A 20,144-nucleotide genomic window follows, 5' to 3' on the forward strand; every position below is an offset into this window, starting at 1 on the left:
TTTGCTATGAATGTATTTATACATAAAATGACCTAGATGCCTCTGCAGAAGATACATAGCCAACAGGAGAGAAAAATACATCCCATTTACACACGAATATCCTATTAGATGAAGTTTTTATACAATATATCAGCTAACAACATTTGTTAGTATAAATGAACATTTTTACACTTTCTATTTAAAAAGTCAATGATAAGTTTGGATTCAATTCATTAGAAATGTTTTCTGCACATGAACTCATTTTCGTACCCATACTTAAAATATTTTATTCTGTTTGCATTTAATGTAAGCCTACTCTATTTGTTACTGAAATATTGATCTAGGTTCTCTCTGCAGCTGGAAAATAACAGATAGGTATTTTTACACATCTTTAAAATAGACTACTGCTTGTTTTTACCACCACGTATCTTAACATTGGAATGATGCAAAGCTGATTCAATACCATGTGCTGTGGTCACTATTAAATGCTGGGCCAGTAATGCCCATATCATAGTTGGGACTTCATGCATATGGAAATGTTTCTAATAGAAAGAAAGTTTCAGTGAAAAAATGTGTCAAATAGGGTAGTAGGTTCACATCAGATATTAAACACCCTCTGTCATGAGGTGATATCTTTTTGAAATTAACTGTTTAACATTTATTGTGGCATTCATGAACAGAAGCGGCTCACATGGGACAGGTTCACTTTCTACATCATTTGGTCTCTGCTTTACTCATGTTGTCCAATGTCATGGAAGGACAGATACTGCTAGATATTTACACACCCAACATAACACAAGAAAAGTATGGATACACTTTTTTCCCCCTCCAAACTCTTGCAACTTACGTATGAGTAATCCGGTGTGGAATCTGATGCGTTAATTCTTCTTAGTTATGTTTTTTATATAAAACCCATATAGGAAGATTCCAAAAACATTCATATTAAGGAAAAAAACCCAAGAAAAAAAAAATGAAATCCACATGCAATCAATAATACAAGATATTTTTACGCTACTTGCACCTGAGTTGAACAGCGGCAAAGACAGGGAGATTCTGTCAGTGGAAGAGAATGATTCATGTGACCACTTTGTCTTAATTACTCAGAACAAGCAGTTTGTTGCTGTTTAGTGAAGAACAGAGATATCAGTGTCTCTTGACAGAAAAATAAATAGCCATCAGGATGGTGAAGACGATGATGATTGCCAGGATAACTATCAAAATCCGGTTTTGGATGATCCTGAAAAAACAGAAAAGAAAAGGTAAAAAAAAAAACCCAGTAAAATGACAGAATTTGTAAAACATTAAAAAGGTGGACCTGCCTCAAACATACAACTTAGAGAAAAGAGATTTGCCCACAACTTCAGCTAAACACCTCTAAGGATTACTGCATATGCTGGAATGCTTTTTTATTTTTCTCTCTCAACTTCTAATGCTTCTAAGTATTTAGAACCAGTTCTTAATCTAAACAAATTAACAATTTAATCACACAGCATGTTACAAATCACTTTTAACTTGTTTAAAACAATTAAATAATAACTCCTGATATAATCCAAGCAGGGCAGAGTGGCCTGTAATAATAATGTACTATAGACTCTTAAACAATTATGGAATCTTTGCAATGTCTCTCTCTCTCTCTCGTTTCCTGTACAATTTGCTAATTTTCAGGGGATTTTGCCATTAAGGTACAAGATTCCAAGGAAACACATGTCAGTGAGGTAGTTACTTGTACCAAAATACCAAGGGAAAAGAATAAAAGATAGTTTTGAAGACAAGGATGATATAAAGAAGCAAGTGTCAGACTGTGAAGCTTATGTTATAAAACCCTCATCTGTCTCTGTAGCATACACTCACTTACGGTAATAGGCAAAAGTTACATTGACCATGTAGCAAAAAGATAGAAATTAGCAATGATAAAGAAGATGCCAGAAGAACAAACACCTAATATTAATCAACAATTCGTTGGGAACAACCTCTCTTGTAAAAACAGAAACTGCATCACTTCAGATTCTACTTGAAATTAACTAGTCAATATATATATTAGTTTAACAATGGAGACTATAATTTGATCCCTCTGGCATAAGGCCTGGATTTTAAATATTTCATAATATCTCTTCCCCTTTCCACAGAAGCACAATATTTCCAGAAGCCCTTGATGCAGCAGGAACTTTCTCAAAACATATTTGGATGTAGCACATCATCCGAATTGGATATAAATAGCGAAGGGGGAAAACCTCAACCGCCCTGTTCATTTTAGGTTTTTTTTCTGGCGCAGCTGCAAAAAGAAAATAAGTGTCCAACCAAACAAAGAAATATGCACTGAAAAAGAGGTACAGTCTGCCTTGTGATATGTTAAATGCAGTATAGTGCCCAGACTTGAAAAGGGGGTGGGGATGCAGTTTGTTAAAATCAGAGTATTTCATTGTAGTAGATAAAAGGAGAGTCCAGAGAGTAGATGGGAGTTTTCCTTGCTAAATGGTTTTTGTTTGAGCTTGAGTGGATATAGAATATGTACTGAAAAGTATAAATATATAAGGATGCAAGTTGAACCAACTTCAGCTCCCTCCCTACTCACCCCCCACTTAAAAAAAAAAAAAAAAGGAAATGGATGGATGAAAACTGTCACATCAGACAAACACACTCCCCTGTGACACTCTAAAAGGACTAGCTCTCTATCCTCCTGACAGGTTACAAAATGATCACATTTGCTGACACGTCTTCCGCAAAACTGCTTTAGTGCTTGTGTCCACTTTCCTCGCAGGAGATGAATGGCCTGCTTTGTCCTCATTTATCACTTAAAGCTGAACTAAGATCTGTCTCGTTTATTTTTGCCTTCCTTACTAGAAAGGCTCAACCACCGCACGAATTCTTTTGCAATGACAGCTAATTCAAACTTAACAGGCAATATTTACTCTGCCAAAGGGACGGTGGGGCTGGGGGGAAATTCTCACTCCAAAAGACATGTAACAGACTAACAAAATAGAGCTAATTAAGGGTTTTTTTGGTCCTCGTTGGTTTGCAGTTCAATTTAACACCTGAACGTACAGCTTCCCTTTATGGCAGCGTGACATTCTCTCCAAAACACCTGATACCAAATGATTTGCCCAAGTGGATGCATGAAAATCAGAATATGTATTTACTCAGACACCCTCCTCATCGGTCCTGAAAAGAAACACAGCAAAACTGAAACTCAGCAGTGAAATAGATTAAAAGCATGAAAACTTAAAAAAATTCCGCCTTAAGTAATATACAGTACAGCTGCGTTGACATTGACAACCATTTTATTTGTGGGATGAGGGCTCCAAGGCATCCATAATGCTAATTTACAAAGGATTAACTGTGGGTGAAACTTCCTTAATCTAACGCATAGTTAGGCAAATGCATACATAACATACTGATTGTTTAAATCATCTACTCGTATCTGACCTCGTTAATTGTGTTTCATCATTTCAGCCTTAAAAATAAATAAATAAACTGATCCTTCCATAAGTCTTATTTCTAATTCTCCAACTGCACACCTGACACAACATCCAAGTCTACAGTTAAAGACCAATTTTATATCTTTTTTTTTTTTTTTTAAGGTTGGGTTCTACTGTTTTTCTTTCAAATGCATGAGTAAAATTAAGCCAATAGCAGAGTACCAGGAAGACGGGGCTACAAAGAAAATGGTTGACGTCTGATTTCTGGTCACTGTGGATCAAGCTGAGAATACAAACTTCTGGGTGTCAGCACGTTTCAGAGTCAATAGGCAAGGCCAGCCCGTCAGAGTAAAGAAATAATCAGGGGGAAGGGGGGGATGAGTGCTACCACATAGTCATGCCAGCTCACAGTGGTAGAACAATGGCTGGCATTGGCAGGACCCATCTGTAGATGAACCTATAGTGCTATCACAGCCAGACACTGCCAGTGGGTATTGCTGTAGTGGGGGAGGGAAAGATTCTACCAAAGGGGAAAACATGGGGCCTCAACATCCACTGCAAAAAACCAAATGGCTAACACGTTAGCATGACAAGATTGATATTCTAACTTTTATCTCTATTACCTTACACGCAACTAAATCTACTGAATGAGGCACCCAGAGCCTTCTTTGAAAATGCAAAGCATGTTTACAGGGTAAATAATTTAAGAAAGAATATATACTTGAAAGCAGACACCCATTGAAACATCCATTCCTAAAATGCCTGCAGGCAAAAACTTGTGCATTTGCATGCTGCATTTTATTAAGTTAGCTCACTGTAGTTTTGAAAGAATGCATGGCCAAATTAAGAGGAATGTGTGACTGAAACATCAAGGATTCCTCAAGTTTACATTATGAATCACAGGGCTGTTATACTAGATGAATTAACCATTTACTTGATGTAACTCATGGGCTGACTCCACATAAAAATAGTGCTATAGATCTGCGTGTTTGAGTGAGTTAACAGCTAACTTCTGTTGTTTCATTCATATTTGAAACGATAAGAACACATGGTATGTGCAATGATTCTACCTTTTGTTAAACGAATGCGTCCCGTCAAGTGGAAGGGCAACCGGTGCCAAACATTTGGGTTTGAAATGACAGAGAAACTATCAACTGCCGTTTAATGGCACAGTAAATTGCCGGGGAATGTTTAAGGGGATGGAGGAACATCATGCTGTACCAACCAACCTAGAATATTCGCCCTTACTGTGCACCCACTTCTGCCGAGTTTCCCACTACTCTGTTTAGAAAGGCCTGACCCTTTCCCGGTGTTTTGGTCACGATGCCTAATCTCTCAGTGAAACGCTTCCTCGAGGCTCCCTTTGGAGCCAATGCCAACTTCGTTCTGTGAGTTGATGGACGACATAGTCTGCTTTCCATCCTAAAGGTTGAGAGGATCATCTCTAAGATGCGCCCAGTATCCATTGGTCTGGCAAACAAGCCCCACCATCTATTGCTAAACACTGCCGCCTTCTGCACGTCAGTACAACATGCTCCCACTGTGACACAAATTGTATTGCTTTATATGTTTAAAAAAAAAAAGTCTCTCTCCTCTGTATATCCACACAAACACACACACAATGGCTCTAGCTCGGTTTGTGACATGTTTAGATCCGCTCTGTATAAACACGAAGCAGTTCCAGAATAAGCTATTGCAAACTTTACATTAAGGATGCCATCTGTGTTTAAACCTTTTTAGAAAACTGCATTCATTAGCAGGGGAGTGCATGACATCTATATGGGTTCAGCCTGATGTCTTGCACATGCCTTAGTGCCTGATTGACCAGCATTGAATAATGATGCCTTGCCATTAAACGCTGATGGTACAATAACAATTGTCATGAAAATTAGCAATCATGGTAATAGGTTACAAAATATGGAACACAAACAAGTCAGTGCAGACTCTGGGTACATAAAGAATTGTGTGCACCTAACTTGAAATAATGAAAACTACAAAACAAACACTGCAAAAAAAAGTTCCAACAGAAGCTCAACTCCGACACTGGAACAAGTGAAAAATATAAACAGCTTTGGGGATCAGTTAACACACATTCATTACAACACAGCGTTTTATCTTGAAAGAAAAGTCTTGAAAAATAGTATCATCAAGAACACAGACTGATTGATGACAAACTCAGGGCATATAATTATGGGCCACTATCTCTTAGCATTTCATGATAATCCATGCATTTCCGATTTAACTAGAAGTGCCTCTATATTTTCTGGCTGGAAGCAACCCCTCTTCAGATATTGGAATACATTTTAAATGGCTACATTGAATAGTTTGCCCATTGTTTTTGGGTATCTAATTATAAGTGACCCATAACTATGCTTCCTGCATGCAAATACTTGAGCATGCAAATCAGGCAGTAAGACTTTAAGTACCCAATATTCATGTGTACATCAGAGATTTGAGCACTTAAAAACTATAGGCTTGTCTACATGGGAAAGTTATACCAATGTAAACTGAAGTGTGAATTTAAACTGCTACAGTAATATGGGTATCAGCCCCTGTGTAGATACTTTTATTCTCGCATGAGTGCCTTTTTCAATTCAGATTATATCCTTTGGGTAGGGGTTTAAACGAAACTGAAAAAAGCTACTCTTCTACCAGAATAAGAGTGTCCACAACAAAGATTATCCTGGCATAATGTATCTGTGCAACTTGGTAACATTTTCCCATGTAGATGAGGCCTTAGATGCCTATTGCTAAATAGCTAAATTGAGGCCACTTTGAATAATCGTGTCCTTCAGGAAGGATCATTTTTCCCAGCCTGAAGATAAAGGATGATCCTCTCACGCAAAAGCAACTTGAAAAAGAATAAACAGACGGAGGCAAACTAAGTTGCAGAGCCTTGCACAGAATGACTACAGCTGATTGACATTTTTTTACTTAATTTTGAAAATTAAAAACTAAAAAAATAAATGGGGAAAAAAACCAACAACATTTGCATGCAATTTTCCTTCATTTTGTAAGCCAATTATAGAGCTGGTAAAAAATTTTGAATTTTGAAATGGGGGGGGGGGGGAGGGGGAGAGAGAATGAATTTTGTTGGACAATTTTTTTTCCCCAACTATAGAAAGCAATGTGTTTTTCTAGTGTTTGCAAAGAGAGCTCTGCTGAATGGCCTTGGGAAAGAAAGACATTGGGAATGACTTGAAGAAAGGGCAGTTTTTTGGTACACGTATGGAGTGGCATACATAAACATTTAAAGGCCAAAATGCCAAATACTAAGACCTGAAGAAGAGCTCTGCGGCGCTTGAAGCTTGCCTCTTTCACCAAAAGAAGTTGATCCAAGAAGAGATATTACTTCACCCACCCTGTCTCTCAGATACAGAGGAGGCAGTTAGTATAGTCTTAGTTTTTCTGTTAGTGAAGGAGATTTCATTTTTGCATGTTTTTGAAAAGATGCAAATCCAGACTGACAGCCCTTCAGAATAGAAAATACTCTTCCTCCAACGTGTCGAATAGATTGAGACAGTGCACGCTTCTTCACACTGTCCACCAATGTGCCTTCAATCTGTTATGTCCATTCACTCCATACGGAGACTGTTAACAAAATAGCCTATTTATGTCAATAGGATGGTAGTGGTAGTGGGGGTTTCTGGGCCGGGGTCACATGGAAATGAAGTGAGATCAACTGATTTCACAAAGACCATACAGGCCTCAGAAAGAAACAACTTCTGGCCACTGCCAGTGGAGGTTCTATGCAACCCGGCAACCTGGAGGTGAAGGGAATCAGCATCCCATTAATCTCCCGAGCCATTATATTCCCTGTAGCCCCCAGTTTAGGTCATCTTTATCACCTTTCACATATTAAAAATTCAGAATGCAAAACTACCATCAACAAAAACATGTTAAATACAAGGTAACTGTCTTTGAAGAATTCCAGGCTATGATACAAGTGAAATCAAATTAACTCAAATGAAAGAGGGCCCTCCTGTCTTGTACTGCACAACGGCAATGCATTAAGGTCACCCAACAGTTGGTGTCTGGGGGGAAAAGCCACAGAACCAGTTCCTAGGTGGTATGATTGTTAGAGTGCGGTGAGAGCTGGCACTACCTCAGTGAGCCATACAAATGAATGCAAGAGAATCTGGGGTGGATATGACTCTGAAATAGTTTCTCAGGAAGTTCTGAGAAGCTGACTGTAAGGCTACGCTATTAAAAATGTTGAGTACACCTCCGCCCCCCATTTAAAAGTATTTATATCCTCTAGTCTCACAGTTTTTACCTCATAAATCCGTAGGGTAAAGTGCCAAGAAGAGCATGTCAAAAGTGTGCCTGCAAGCTAAATTACCATGATTCTTAGATGATATCATGATAGACTCCTTAGAAATAGCTAATATGGATAGATGGATGGATGGATATCTTAGCCTTTGGAACACTGGCATTTTCTTGATTGCTGAGCATATATAATCTCGGTTTCCAAACGGTTAATGAACAAAAACACTTACAAATAAAGCAGTTGTTTACTCTAGCAGGCGCTTGTATACAGCTAAAAAAAACCTCACAAGAACATATATGATTGTGTATTGGTTACAGTGATAAGTGTGGTTTCGTTTACATTTCATGCATATTCAAGAAAATGAAAATGCATTTATTTAAAAAAAGAGAAGACTGCATTATTACAGAATTGAGAACCGTTAGATTACTCTAGAAATATATATTAAGTGAAAGAAAGAAAGAAAGAAAGAAAGAAAAAAAGAAAGAAAATTTGCCTGGATTCAATTTTAATCTATAGCTTTTAAATGTGATCATATTGGAGACTGGGCATTACTTGGTTTATAGTATTTCCCCCTTTTCACACTACATTTGACTGGGTGTCTTTTTGTATGGTAAGCTGACTACAATTGTCTTAATAATGTTGACCTCTTTTGTAAAAACCTGAAGGCATCTCAGCAATTGTTCCTGAAAATGTGCTATCCAAAAATGTTACCACTTCATGGCACTTCTTGAATGATAGAAAAGCTTATATATATATATATATATATATTTTTTTTTTTTTTCAAATGCTTTAAAAGAAAGGAAAACAATCATGGCTAAGGCCATTTGTGAGATGGCATTAAAAGAGCCTACTCTGAGACAGATAAAAATAATGAGAATCTTTCTGTCAGGAAGGATTTAGAAAATATCACTAGCATTATTAAAATTTAATTTTTACTGTGCTTTTTGGTTTCCCCTTTTCCAGTGATAATGAGCAGGACTGCACACCTCCACATCGCTACTACTTGTTTTGTGCAATAAATTCAGCCTTCCAGTCTGAAGACATTTCAGACAACAATTCTGACTGCTATAGGCTTATTTTTCAACCTGTGCTGTGCTTTGAGTCTTCCTATAAAAACCAGTTCATAAGCTAATTTTCCACAAGGCCAGTGGAACAAATAAAAATCAATTTTTGCTCAACTGCTTCAGAGAAATCTTGGGAAAAGCTAAGACAGAACAGTGAAAAATAAAAAGGATCGATGTATTCACAAATGGTTTACCTGAGAGAGAACTATCAAATTAGTTGACAAGAGATACTCACCACTATTAGAGTGTTTTCTTTTCAGCATGGTACAGTATTTCTATTAGGGGAGCAGAAATGCCTCAACTTTGTTATGATCTCAGACACCTCAGTTTAATAACCATACCAAGTGCCTATACACTTCATGAAACCACAGCACATGAAGTCAAAGTTCAAGAGCACCTGCAGATCTTGCAACCAGAGGGACCCCTAAATGGAAACTGGGCTTTTCCACAGTTTTCATGATCTTGTGGAGGGTGTGAAGGTTCCTTTCCCAATATTCACAGGGAGACCTTTATGACCTCAGGCCAACCCTGCCTAAAGGTATTTGGTCCATCAGGAAAGGAATAAAATGCAGAACTCTGTCCAGACTTCCTTCCCCATTAAAAAAACATGTTCAGGGTCACACTGAAGACTAATCAGTTGAGTGCCTTTCAGAAAGTAAAATACACACATTTCAGAAGTTAAAGCAACGCATTCTTGAAACTTCAAAACTTTTAGGATATCAAGTGCAACTTAAAAAGCAGATTTAGTCAGGGGGTCCAGTCCATTTTACAATCTCTTCAACTAATTATAGAAGTGTTTTGGAAACTGCATGAACCAGCAGATTGGGATTGGTGTGTTGCTCACATCTGCTTGACTACATCCTGAAGCACATATTGAAGGACAGAATCTGCTTGTTAGTACAAAATAACCATCCCTGCTGTGGATATAAAACAAATTTGAAATTTATAAGCTTACATATTAAGGAAGCTGTTTTTAAGCAGTTGTAATCTCGGTCCTAATATCTGCCTTTTTATTCACTCCTTCATTTTTATGAATTTGGCCTTAAAATGTAGGTAATTTTAACAGAAAAAATAAAGGATTAAGTATGTCTCACTGAAGTCAAGCTATATATTACCTATTTAAAATTATCACACACCATGGAGACATCATTTCTAGGGTCAAACAAAACATTACTCAATGGAAGGACGTCATGGAATATATAATCGTCAGCAGAGGAAAGATACATGGAGTTAAAGTATTTCACCGCCAATAAACAGGATCATAATAAGGAGCGTATATAGCGAAATAAATAAAGTGTACATATTCTCCACTATTCAAAATGTAATACCTTAGGAATGGAAACTAACAAAGAATCTACCAGCCTGCTTAGTGTTCTAAAAGCTAACCCCCACCCCTCACCACACACATGCACATTTTGACTCTGAATCCCTCATATGGATGATAATTTGCTTATGATATCTGCCTGATTTAGAGCTAATCTTCTGTAAATTAACTCCTAATGCTGTCTGAAATAATCCTCTTAATGTTGGTCTGTCTTTAGTACTTTATATCAAACACCATGAAGTATATAGGCACATCGCATCTGTAGTACTGTTGGCTGCTATTGAATAATTGCTAGGGGCTCAACTGTGTCTTGAAGACACGGGTCTGTGTTAGTGTGGCATGCAACGGTGCTTCCCCAGGGGGATCTCCAGAAGCACAAAAGGCAGTATTGCCACTGCCCAATCCATTCAAAGGGGGCAGCGTATTCTACCTGCATGGGCCATACAAGAGATCCTGGCCCTGCCCCCTGTGGTGTATTGCCACCTGTGGGCCACATGAAAAGAGCCGTCCTTGTGTTTCAAGCCTCATGCCCCCATAGACACATGGTAATGAGGACGCATAAATGATCTATGGTTTTGAGATAACAGAGTGATGAGACCTGTGTTAAACAGCACTAATTATCAGGTGGGAGCATAATCTGATAACTGTTTTGAAAAGACAGACACAGATAATTTTGTTTCTTCAGACAAGCAAAGTACATTTTTAAAGGTTTTACTTCACCATCAGCCAACTTAAGTATTACTGTCAATGTGCTAACTTTGTATTAAAAGTATTTTTTTCCACTAACTACACTTAAATATTTTTCTCCCACAACATTAATTTAATGACACAGCCCGAAACCCTAATTGAAATTGGTAAGCAATGCAATTCCAGCATATTATTTTCTCTGTTTTTCAAATATAAATGCCATGCACAAGTTTAGTGAATGGGCCCCTTTATGTTTTAACAAGCAGTTTACTGGCCCAGACTACAATGTATAACAAGCACAACTGCAAAAGCAATACATTTTAAATTGAAAAATTCATGTATTTTTTACTAAGAAAATGACTCAACTAACAAGTAAGGGTCAGGTAAAGGATTTTTAAAACATTTTTATAGGGGGAATGTTATTTAGAAATTATATTCTCACCATAGCAAACATTTATAGGAGATTATTCAATGAAAAAAGGTAGATTGTTTAATACAACTTCATTTGAGTTTATTCTTCATTATTGCAGAACAGATCAGTGATCAGTGAGATGAATGGGTCCAACAGCCCCGCAAGAGCCATGTGGAAATGTATAAAACAAGCAGTGATACAGTCCTTTGCCAAACACTGTCATAAATTTTTTATTTGGCAGCTAACATTCTCACTAGTTTTCTTGGCAGCTATTGGGACCTTTAGCAAGAAAGGTGCAGGAGAAAAATACCTTGTTTAGAGATGTTTTCAACACTTTCTGGGATTTTTCAGAACTTCTGCCTGCAGCACATTTTTACAACCACGGTCTCCAATCACCTGATGAGTAGCTGGTGGTTTTTAACTTTTTTCTTTTAAATATAGACAGCTTACTACCCCCTCTGGCCTTCAGCCTAGAATGTAGGATTTTTTTTTTTTTTTGGTATGTGTTCCAGAGATACAAGTGGTTGCTTCTCTCTGTCTAGACAAAAAACTGAAAATAATATCAGAATGTACCTTTCATTGCTCCTGATACTATCTGTATCTTATTCCCAGATGACAGAGATAAATGAAAGGCAAACATGTGCTGATTACTTTTGCATTTTTCTTCAGAGATCGCTACGAAAACTGGTCACAGGTGCAGCTACCTAGGCAGTCAGAGGACTGACTGATAAACAGAATCGTGAAATAGATTTCTGCAGCCAGACCCACTCCTCAGCTGATTGTTTAAAATAAATACACTAAACTTGACATCTGATACATGGCCTTTTGCAATGCTGGTAAATCAGTTACTGTGCTTGTGCAAGTACAGCTGCTGGCCTTCTTGGACATGCAGCGCTGTGTGCTGGGTTATGGAAGAGAGAATTAAACACTAAATCATCAACAGTCACTCAATTTAAAAAATCACTTGTAGCGCTATTATATTTTGTGCATTACTTCTATGCCGAAATCAATGAAAGAAGTATCCATTTTAAATTCCAGTGACTGCCTGACATACTCACCTAGCAAGGATGAGTATATTTTGGCCCTACTTTCATGACATATGAATCACAGAGTGTCTGAAACAGGTGTTGAGCAACAAATGGGTATTTTTTTTAAAAAGTCAGGAACACTAAATCTCTGCACGTTTATGTAACAATGTATGGAATCAGAGTTCTCTTTAAACTAGAGGTGCTTTTAAAAGAAAACGGTTACAACTATAGACACAAAAGAAGTAGACTTCCACACAGTTTAAGTTCCAGTTTTGTCTCCCTTGTTTACCAGGGGCTTCATCTTCTCTGGAGCTATATATAGCATACAGAGACATCTAGTGGTTGAATAAAATATCGCAAGTAAACAATTAATTAAATCTAATGTAACTCCACTGAAGTAAACAAAGTTATGCCAAGGATGAAATGGGCCAGTTTTGTCTCCTGCTAATAGATGTACAAAACACACATGGATAGAACTGCTTTCTTTATGCCACTTCACACGTCACTTTTTGGTGCAAGAGTCTTCTTCTGTGCTGCTCCTGCCTTCTGTAAAAGCCTTCCTGTAAACATACTACTTCCTTGACTCTTTTCAAATCACAATCTAACCACATCTTTTCTCCCGTGTGAATATCTTTTAGTTTTTCTCTCTCTTTTTGCTATTATATTTCATTTCATTAATAATAAATAATAATAATACCTAGCTCTTTTCATCAATAGATCTAAATACACAGTTTAATTAAAAAACATTGTTTTAGAGACAGTTTCTGTGAAAGCTGTCATGCACAACAAAGACTTATTGGACAGGGACAGGGAAATGTGACTTTATGAAGAATAATAATCCAAGAGAAAAAAAAAAAGCATGTATATCAATAAGAAAAAGTTTAAACAGCTCATGGAGGCTGAAGGTTTGAGCCATACCCTGTTGAAGTCAATGGACTTTGGATCAGGCCCTATATCTCTTAAAGAATATAAACTTACCCAGTCTCATGTTATGTTTTAATTAGATTTTATGAGCCTCATTCTGCTCAAAGTTATACTGTTGCAAATCAAGAGTAACTCAATGGAGTTACACCACCTCAAGACTGAATCAGGCTCTACATTTCAAGGGCAGAGCTTGTGCCAGGGATGTGAAACAGATGTTGCTTTCCTAATTTATTTGTTTAGTAAACTTCAGGTCAATAGAACTTTTCAGAGAGCAGGTCAGAGTAACACTTCTGTATCTTCCTTTTGATTTTGTGTGTGCGCGTGAATATGCATAGTGTTTAAATTAAAACTGGGAAACACGCTCTCTTTTTTTAAACTTCACTTGAGCTATGCACAATTCCTTTGGGGCCAAGAGAAAGCTAGCTATTTGTGGATGGGAAAAAGGGCTTTTGTGAGCAGCAGAACTGCACCACTGAAAGCTGCTGCTTTTTTAAAAAAAGAGCATTTTATACTATTTTAAGAGAAAATATGGGTAAATATATCGGTTTTTGCATGTTGGCTCATTAACAAATTTAACAGTAAAACATCACACTTCATATAATTAAATTCACTCAGTTTGCTGCTGCAAAGAAGTTTGTCAATACTCTCTAAGACAAGTAAAATCAAGAAATGGTGAAGGCAATTTCCAACAGCTTGATCAAGCAAATCTATCAGAGGCTTAAACTCACTTCAGAACACTGAAATTTGAGACACCATATCAAATAAGCAGCTCTTTTCCCCTGAAGAGTAGAAACTGGGTGTAGCTAACCCAGTGCATAATAGGTTTATTCTCATTCACAAAACAGGAATTACTTTATGGCCCCAAAGTAAAACTAGTGTCAGAAATATGCTAGCAGATTTGCTGCAGATGTGTGCTATGACACGTATGCAGAGAATCTGTTATTAATCCCATGCTAAGATTTTAATATTATCCAGTGTAATGCAGGAAACCATTAAATTGAAGGGTCTGAATTGATAAAAACTAAAACAAAAAGGGGTCTTAAATTTAAGATGGTCAAACTTATTTTCAAACTGTATCCGTTTAATTCACTGATTTTAGGCATCTCCATGCCCCATTGTTTACATTTATTTGAATGTCTATTGTGTGTTTCTTTTTCTTTATGTGCTCAACCTCTTTTATTGTAACACATGACAGTTCTTGGTGAAAGTGCAGCTTTTCAACTCTCTCGTTTACTGGACTCTGACAGGAATGTTCTTGTTAGGGGGTTTGTTTGCGAGAGCTCTGGATACCTACAGAACAGGAAATAGTCTGTCTCAAAACCTATCTTTCACCTGAATCTTTCAAAACTTATGTCAGAACATAACTAGAACCTATGTATCTGCACAAAGGTTACAATTACTACGGGCAGTTATACCATGGAAATGCATTACTCTGACAAAGTAATCAATCAAATTAATTTTCACAATTTCAATTCACCCCTAAAATTTTCCTTACTTTCAAAACCAGCTGGATATTATATTACCAAAGCTGTTGAAAGCGTGTAACACTAACCATGAAGCCAAAGGCCACTAAAACTATGCAATGCATAAATTTTTATTGTTTTCTCAGTATTGAAATCTCATTAGGACTCATAACTCTTCGGCACACTGCGAACATTTGCATCTGCTGATCATGAGAACTTAGATGGAATGTATACCTTTGGCTAACTTACTTGTTATGGTTTTAGATAAGAATGTGTTTGTTGCTTTTTTTTTTTTTTTTTTTTTTTTTAAAGCCCTTACACAGCTGTGATTTAAATGTCCACTTTTAGAACAAAATATATTAAAACTTTCATTTAAAATATCTCAAGGTTGTTTTATTGCTGGCAACATCCATGATCATCATGTACAAAAGCTTCATTTGACTTAGTATGCAGAATAATCATTGTTTGAAAACTGTGCCCCATAGAGCATTTCCCTTCATTTATTCTTTTCTGCTTTATGCAGTCACATTTTAATTAGATTAGAATTTGTCCTCCAATTAGCTTTCATTAAACTCTATAAATTACAGCAAAAATCTCCACTGAGTTATGCATCAAAATTGTGCCTAAACTTTAAAATAAAATAACTGTGCAAATGAAGTGATTATGAAGATTATTACTATGCAAAAAACATCAGTCGTTTTCTGGTTTATTTATACATTTAACTCTGTAATTTATTTTGCCGTCTTCAATACCTCTGCATTCTCCAGAGTAGTAATCATAATAATACCTTACAGTTATAGAATTCCTTTAATTCCCAAGTATCCCTGGGAGCCTGATTCTGTAATCCCGTCACTGAAACTACTCAAGTGAATGCTGTGCAGTGCAAATAAGGGATGTGAATTAGATCCCAACTACAACCCAAATTATGATATTGGATACCCACATAGATTTACTATTGCTTTACATAGATTGACATTGATTGCTATTGGGTCATAGTCAAAGCCAGAGTAGTACCCTATATATGTACAAAAGGAATTGCTTCATCCCCCTCTGGGGTAGGACGTAGCAGCTGTTTAACAGTGCAGGGCAAGACCATGTATCTCTTTAGGACAGGGTATGAAGAGAGGTACTGCCTCCAACTGACATTGCAGGGAAAACTGAAAATGTAATTACCCAGACTGGAAAAGGTCCAGCAGGAGAGTTGGCCTAACACCATTACTGTAATGTCAGTTACTTCTTCAAATGAGAAATCGCCAGGTGCAGATAGTCCTTGTGCCAGAACTTTGCTGATGCCTAGCACACATACAAATTTACTACATGCTGAACGCAACAAAACGGTTACAGATTGTAGCTCCAGTCCTCCAGACTGATGAGCTTGGATGGACCCTTACTCCAGTCTGAGTCCCACTTGGGCACATGAGACTCAGTGCTGGACCAGAGCTCCATAGAATTGATTTGTTTGCAGGAACAGCCTCTAAATTCTCCTCCAATGACAAAGGTAAGCACCCATGAAGGAGAGGAATATTTTAATGACACATAATTTGTCCTTAATTTTTATATATATACACATACACACACAATTTTATACACACACGTGTGTGCACACATAAAAAACAACAGACAGCCAACATCTGAAAGCTAAAAATAGACACACACGGGTTAAATAACAGGAGCCTGCCTTAACTCCATAAACATACTTTAGACAGGAGGCACACAGTGCAAAACAAAGATTTCGCTAAAAAATAAATGCCATTTGTATGTATGACCAAGCAGAAACATAGTGGCAACAATTATAAGAACATTAATAAAAATGAATTAGAGTAACAATAATAATGTGTGACAATTTTCATCTTCAAAGTACTGTTAAATACACATTAATTAATAGAACAAACAAACTAATTCATCTTCACATCAGTGAGGTGAGTCATATTAATGAGGTGAATAATAGTATTTCCATTTTACAGAACGCAAAACTGAAGGTTAAGAGATTAATTGAATTGTCCGAAACCACACATAGGAAGTTAAGTTCAGCATCAGGATGAGAACTGAAGATTTCCTGTCTCCTAACTCTGTGCTCAAGACCATGTCTTTCATGTATCTCACGTCCAACATATTCTGAATTCACTCTCTGCCTTCTTCCTTTTATCTTCCTTCACTTCTTCTATTCTGGGTGGAGTGCAGCTGCCCCATAATCCTGTCATACTTCCCTTTGCCTGACGGATAGTACTCTTACATTAAGCAATCCAGAGACTAGAAGCGTTTGTTCAGTCATCTTGAGCAAATTCCTGGGATCCGGAGCCTACCCATAAAGTTATGTTGTCCACATTACAGAAAATGCACAATTTCACCATCCAAATCACCACATTTAATAAATACAGACAAATGCATTACATATTATATAAAGGGTACATTCATAAATAGCTTGTAAAGGATTAATACACGATTAACAGGTGTTTTAATAAACAGTTCATTATTACACATGGTTTTACAGCCCAACAGGTTACATCAACCATGGCTTATATTGCTCTATCTTCCAGCCATCAGTATTACATACTACAATACTCATGTCTGTAACTTGCAAATAATATCTATTAATCTCTATTAATCCTTTATAAATGTCCTTTTAATATACAATTTTCAAAAAATAATTTCAAAAATTTTCAAAAATGCCTAAAGTTCTATTTTCAAAATGTACAAACACTTAGGTCAGGTCTACACCACAGACCTATACTGGTATAATTAAGTCACTCTGGGGCATTAAAAATCCACACCCAAGAGCAACATAATTATAGTGACCTAACCCTGTGTAGACAATGCTATGTCGGCAGGATAGCTACTGCCTTTCAGGGATGTGAATGAATTAAACTGATGGGAGAGCTCTCTCCCGTCGGCTTAGAGGGTCTTCATTAAAAGTGCTACAATTGCATATTTGCATTGGTGCAGCTGCACCAATGCAATATTTTAAGTGTAGATGTGCCCATAGGGCATGTTTGAGCTCCGGCTGGAGCCCAGGTTCTGAGACCATGCGAGAGGGGAGGGTCTCTGAGTCTGGGCACCAGCCTGGGCCCTAATGCCTACACTGCAATTTTATAGCCCCACGAGTCTGAGACAGTTGTCCTGCACTCTGAAACTCAGTGTCATGAGTTTTTTTTAATGAGAGTGCAGACATACTCTTAGGAACCAAAGACTCATAGGACCTATGCTTTTAGTTAACTCAGCCACTTTTGAAAGTGGGACGAGGGCTCCTACATCACTTAAACATTTGAGGTTTTTTTTTTTTGCCAAGTGTAACCAAAAAATGCACAAACCCCAAAGCCAAGCACAGGAGCTGAGGAATGCACCTTTGCCCATGGTAGGAGGATGTCTGAAGCTTTGGCATTTCATGCTGACTATGGCAGTGAAAAACTTTCGGTGGTGAGGAATTCTATCTACCCTTTTATACCCTTACAAAATACAACCTACAGACTTGGAAAAGAATTATAAATTAACCTTTGTTATTTTAAGGCTGCTTTTTTATTTAGAACTAAACATAAAGAGCATTTTTAATAAAGAAATAACCTCAGGTTACTTTTTATTGGAGTGTGATTTATAAAGTTTTAGAAAGGTATCTATTCTGGAAGCATAGTGTGCCCAGTGCTATTTTTGCAATGGTAATGGAAACAAACTGGAAATGGAGTCATTCATTCACACTTACAGGATGACATCTTGTTGACAGGCCTGCAAACTTGGAAAGGTGCTACACAGTCACTCAAAATATTATGCTATAATTTTCTTTGTTTTAGCTTCAATTAAGCAAACGTTAAAGAAGGATTAGCACTTCATTAGGGCTAAGGGTTCATTGTTTACAATAGATCATCTCTGGAAAATGTAAAGGATGGGAAAATCAATGCACTTTTAATAAATACAGTACACTGTTTTCAAAACAAAAGTAACACCTCCATACGCCAGTTAGATGAGGGAGGCTCTTCAGATGGATTTTTGCTAATTCAAATTTTGTTTTTCACACATATTCTCTAGCACTTTCCTAAAGCTCACTATTTTGCAAACCTCCTCACCAAGCAATTCTTTTGATAAAATCCTCAGGGAAAGTGAAGAACATAAAAAGGGTGAGAATACGGCTGAAACAAATCTGTTTAAAAATTCTAACAAATTTTCCTGGAATGGTTTTTGCAGTATTTGTATAGATCCAGTGAGTACTGAGTATGTGATCTGAGTTTGGAATGTTCTGTGAAGCAAACTACATATTAGAGATGGGCCAAAAGTAAAACCATACACTTGAAGCCTTTTGAATTTGTGGATTCAGGTCTGCTATTAATCTCCATATCTGTACCTGATGCTACAGTTTTGCTTCCACATTAAATCCAAAATCAGAAGAAAGCTATTTTTTGGTTCCATTTAAGACCTCACAAGAAGAGTTAATCTTGCAAGATTATCTGCATTTCCAAATAGCAGAAGAATAGAACAACTGACCTTGCAAGATTTCTGCAACCTTGAGTCAAATTCTTATAACAGCAGCTCAGGAGATTTCTGCTCCATTGAACCTGAATCCAAATCCTAGGTCTCAAACACTAAACCCTGGCTTAAAACCCAATCTAGATCTTGACATTATCTCCTAGGCCTTGTTTTATATCCAGCTTCTGCAGTCTTCTGCATCCGCAGTACCAAAAAGGCAAATGTTTTTTCTTCTTTTTCTTTTATTTAAAAGAAAAACTAAAGTGATCCCTAAACTCACCATGATTCACTTTGCAACTTCCCTTAACACCAAACTTCGTTGTTGTGTTTAAATAGGCTCTACCTTGTGCACAATAATGCCAATGCCATTTTCATTCCTTTGCCATTATAGTTTAACAAACCAGCAAGTATGGAGGGAAAACCCCAACAACTTAAGGCACCAAGTCAGAACAGCATGTAAGTGCATGCTTAAGTCCCATTGACTTCAACGGGAGTAAGCACATATTTAAACGTGTGCGTAAGTGACATTCTGAATAGAGATGCGTTCCTGAATCAGGGCCTTACAGAGTAACAACAGCAGCCTATAGAATCAGGCATTTACTTTATTCAGCCTCTAAGGACCCCAGACATTTATACAGCTATTCTTTCCTGGCACTTTATCTCCTTCATTCTTTAAGTTGATTTTGGCTGATGACGAAACTTAAAAAAAAAAAAAAAAGTGTATTGTTTCAATTACTCTAACGCCTTGTGACCTTGTCGCCCTGCTCAGCACTGGATGGCGCCACCTCCTGGCAGTTCTGGGGATTAGTTCAGTCAGGCCCAGGACCCTTCCAGCGGTTACACCCCGTCAGTTTCTCCTCTGAAGCCCCTCTCTTTGCTCTCAAGAGCCGCAGCTGTCCTCTTTGGGACTCAGCCCTCTGGCTAAGTCACCACACATATTCCCTCCCTTCGAGGGCAGAGTGTACCTAGCTTCCTGCTCTCCAGTAGTCTCCGTCAGTCTTATGTTTCACTGCCTCACAGCCCCACTCCTGCAGTGGATGGCAGGGGAAACCGGGCCCACCCTCTACTTCAGGTTCCAGCTCAGGCACAGCACAGCACAGCAGCCAAGGTCCGTTAAACCCCATA

The 20,144-nt window shown here is 37.5% G+C and overlaps 1 protein-coding gene across 2 annotated transcripts in view; it reads right to left on the reverse strand.

Annotated features, from left to right (window-relative positions):
• VTI1A (vesicle transport through interaction with t-SNAREs 1A) overlaps positions 1 to 20,144 on the reverse strand; it is a 327,438-nt gene that overhangs the window by 2,416 nt on the left and 304,878 nt on the right. For both annotated transcript variants that reach the window (XM_067537005.1, XM_067537002.1), the window contains exon 8: positions 1 to 1,216. This exon is cut by the window's left edge. Coding sequence is in view for 1 of the 2 variants with exons in the window: in XM_067537002.1 (XP_067393103.1) it covers positions 1,123 to 1,216 (94 nt within the window). In the remaining variant the exon portion in view is untranslated. The remainder of the gene's footprint in view (positions 1,217 to 20,144) is intronic.

This window comes from Emydura macquarii, unplaced genomic scaffold (genome assembly GCF_026122565.2).
Source record: "Emydura macquarii macquarii isolate MOO-44397 ecotype Brisbane River unplaced genomic scaffold, CSIRO-AGI_Emac_v2 contig_3692, whole genome shotgun sequence".
Lineage (NCBI taxonomy): Eukaryota > Metazoa > Chordata > Testudines > Chelidae > Emydura > Emydura macquarii.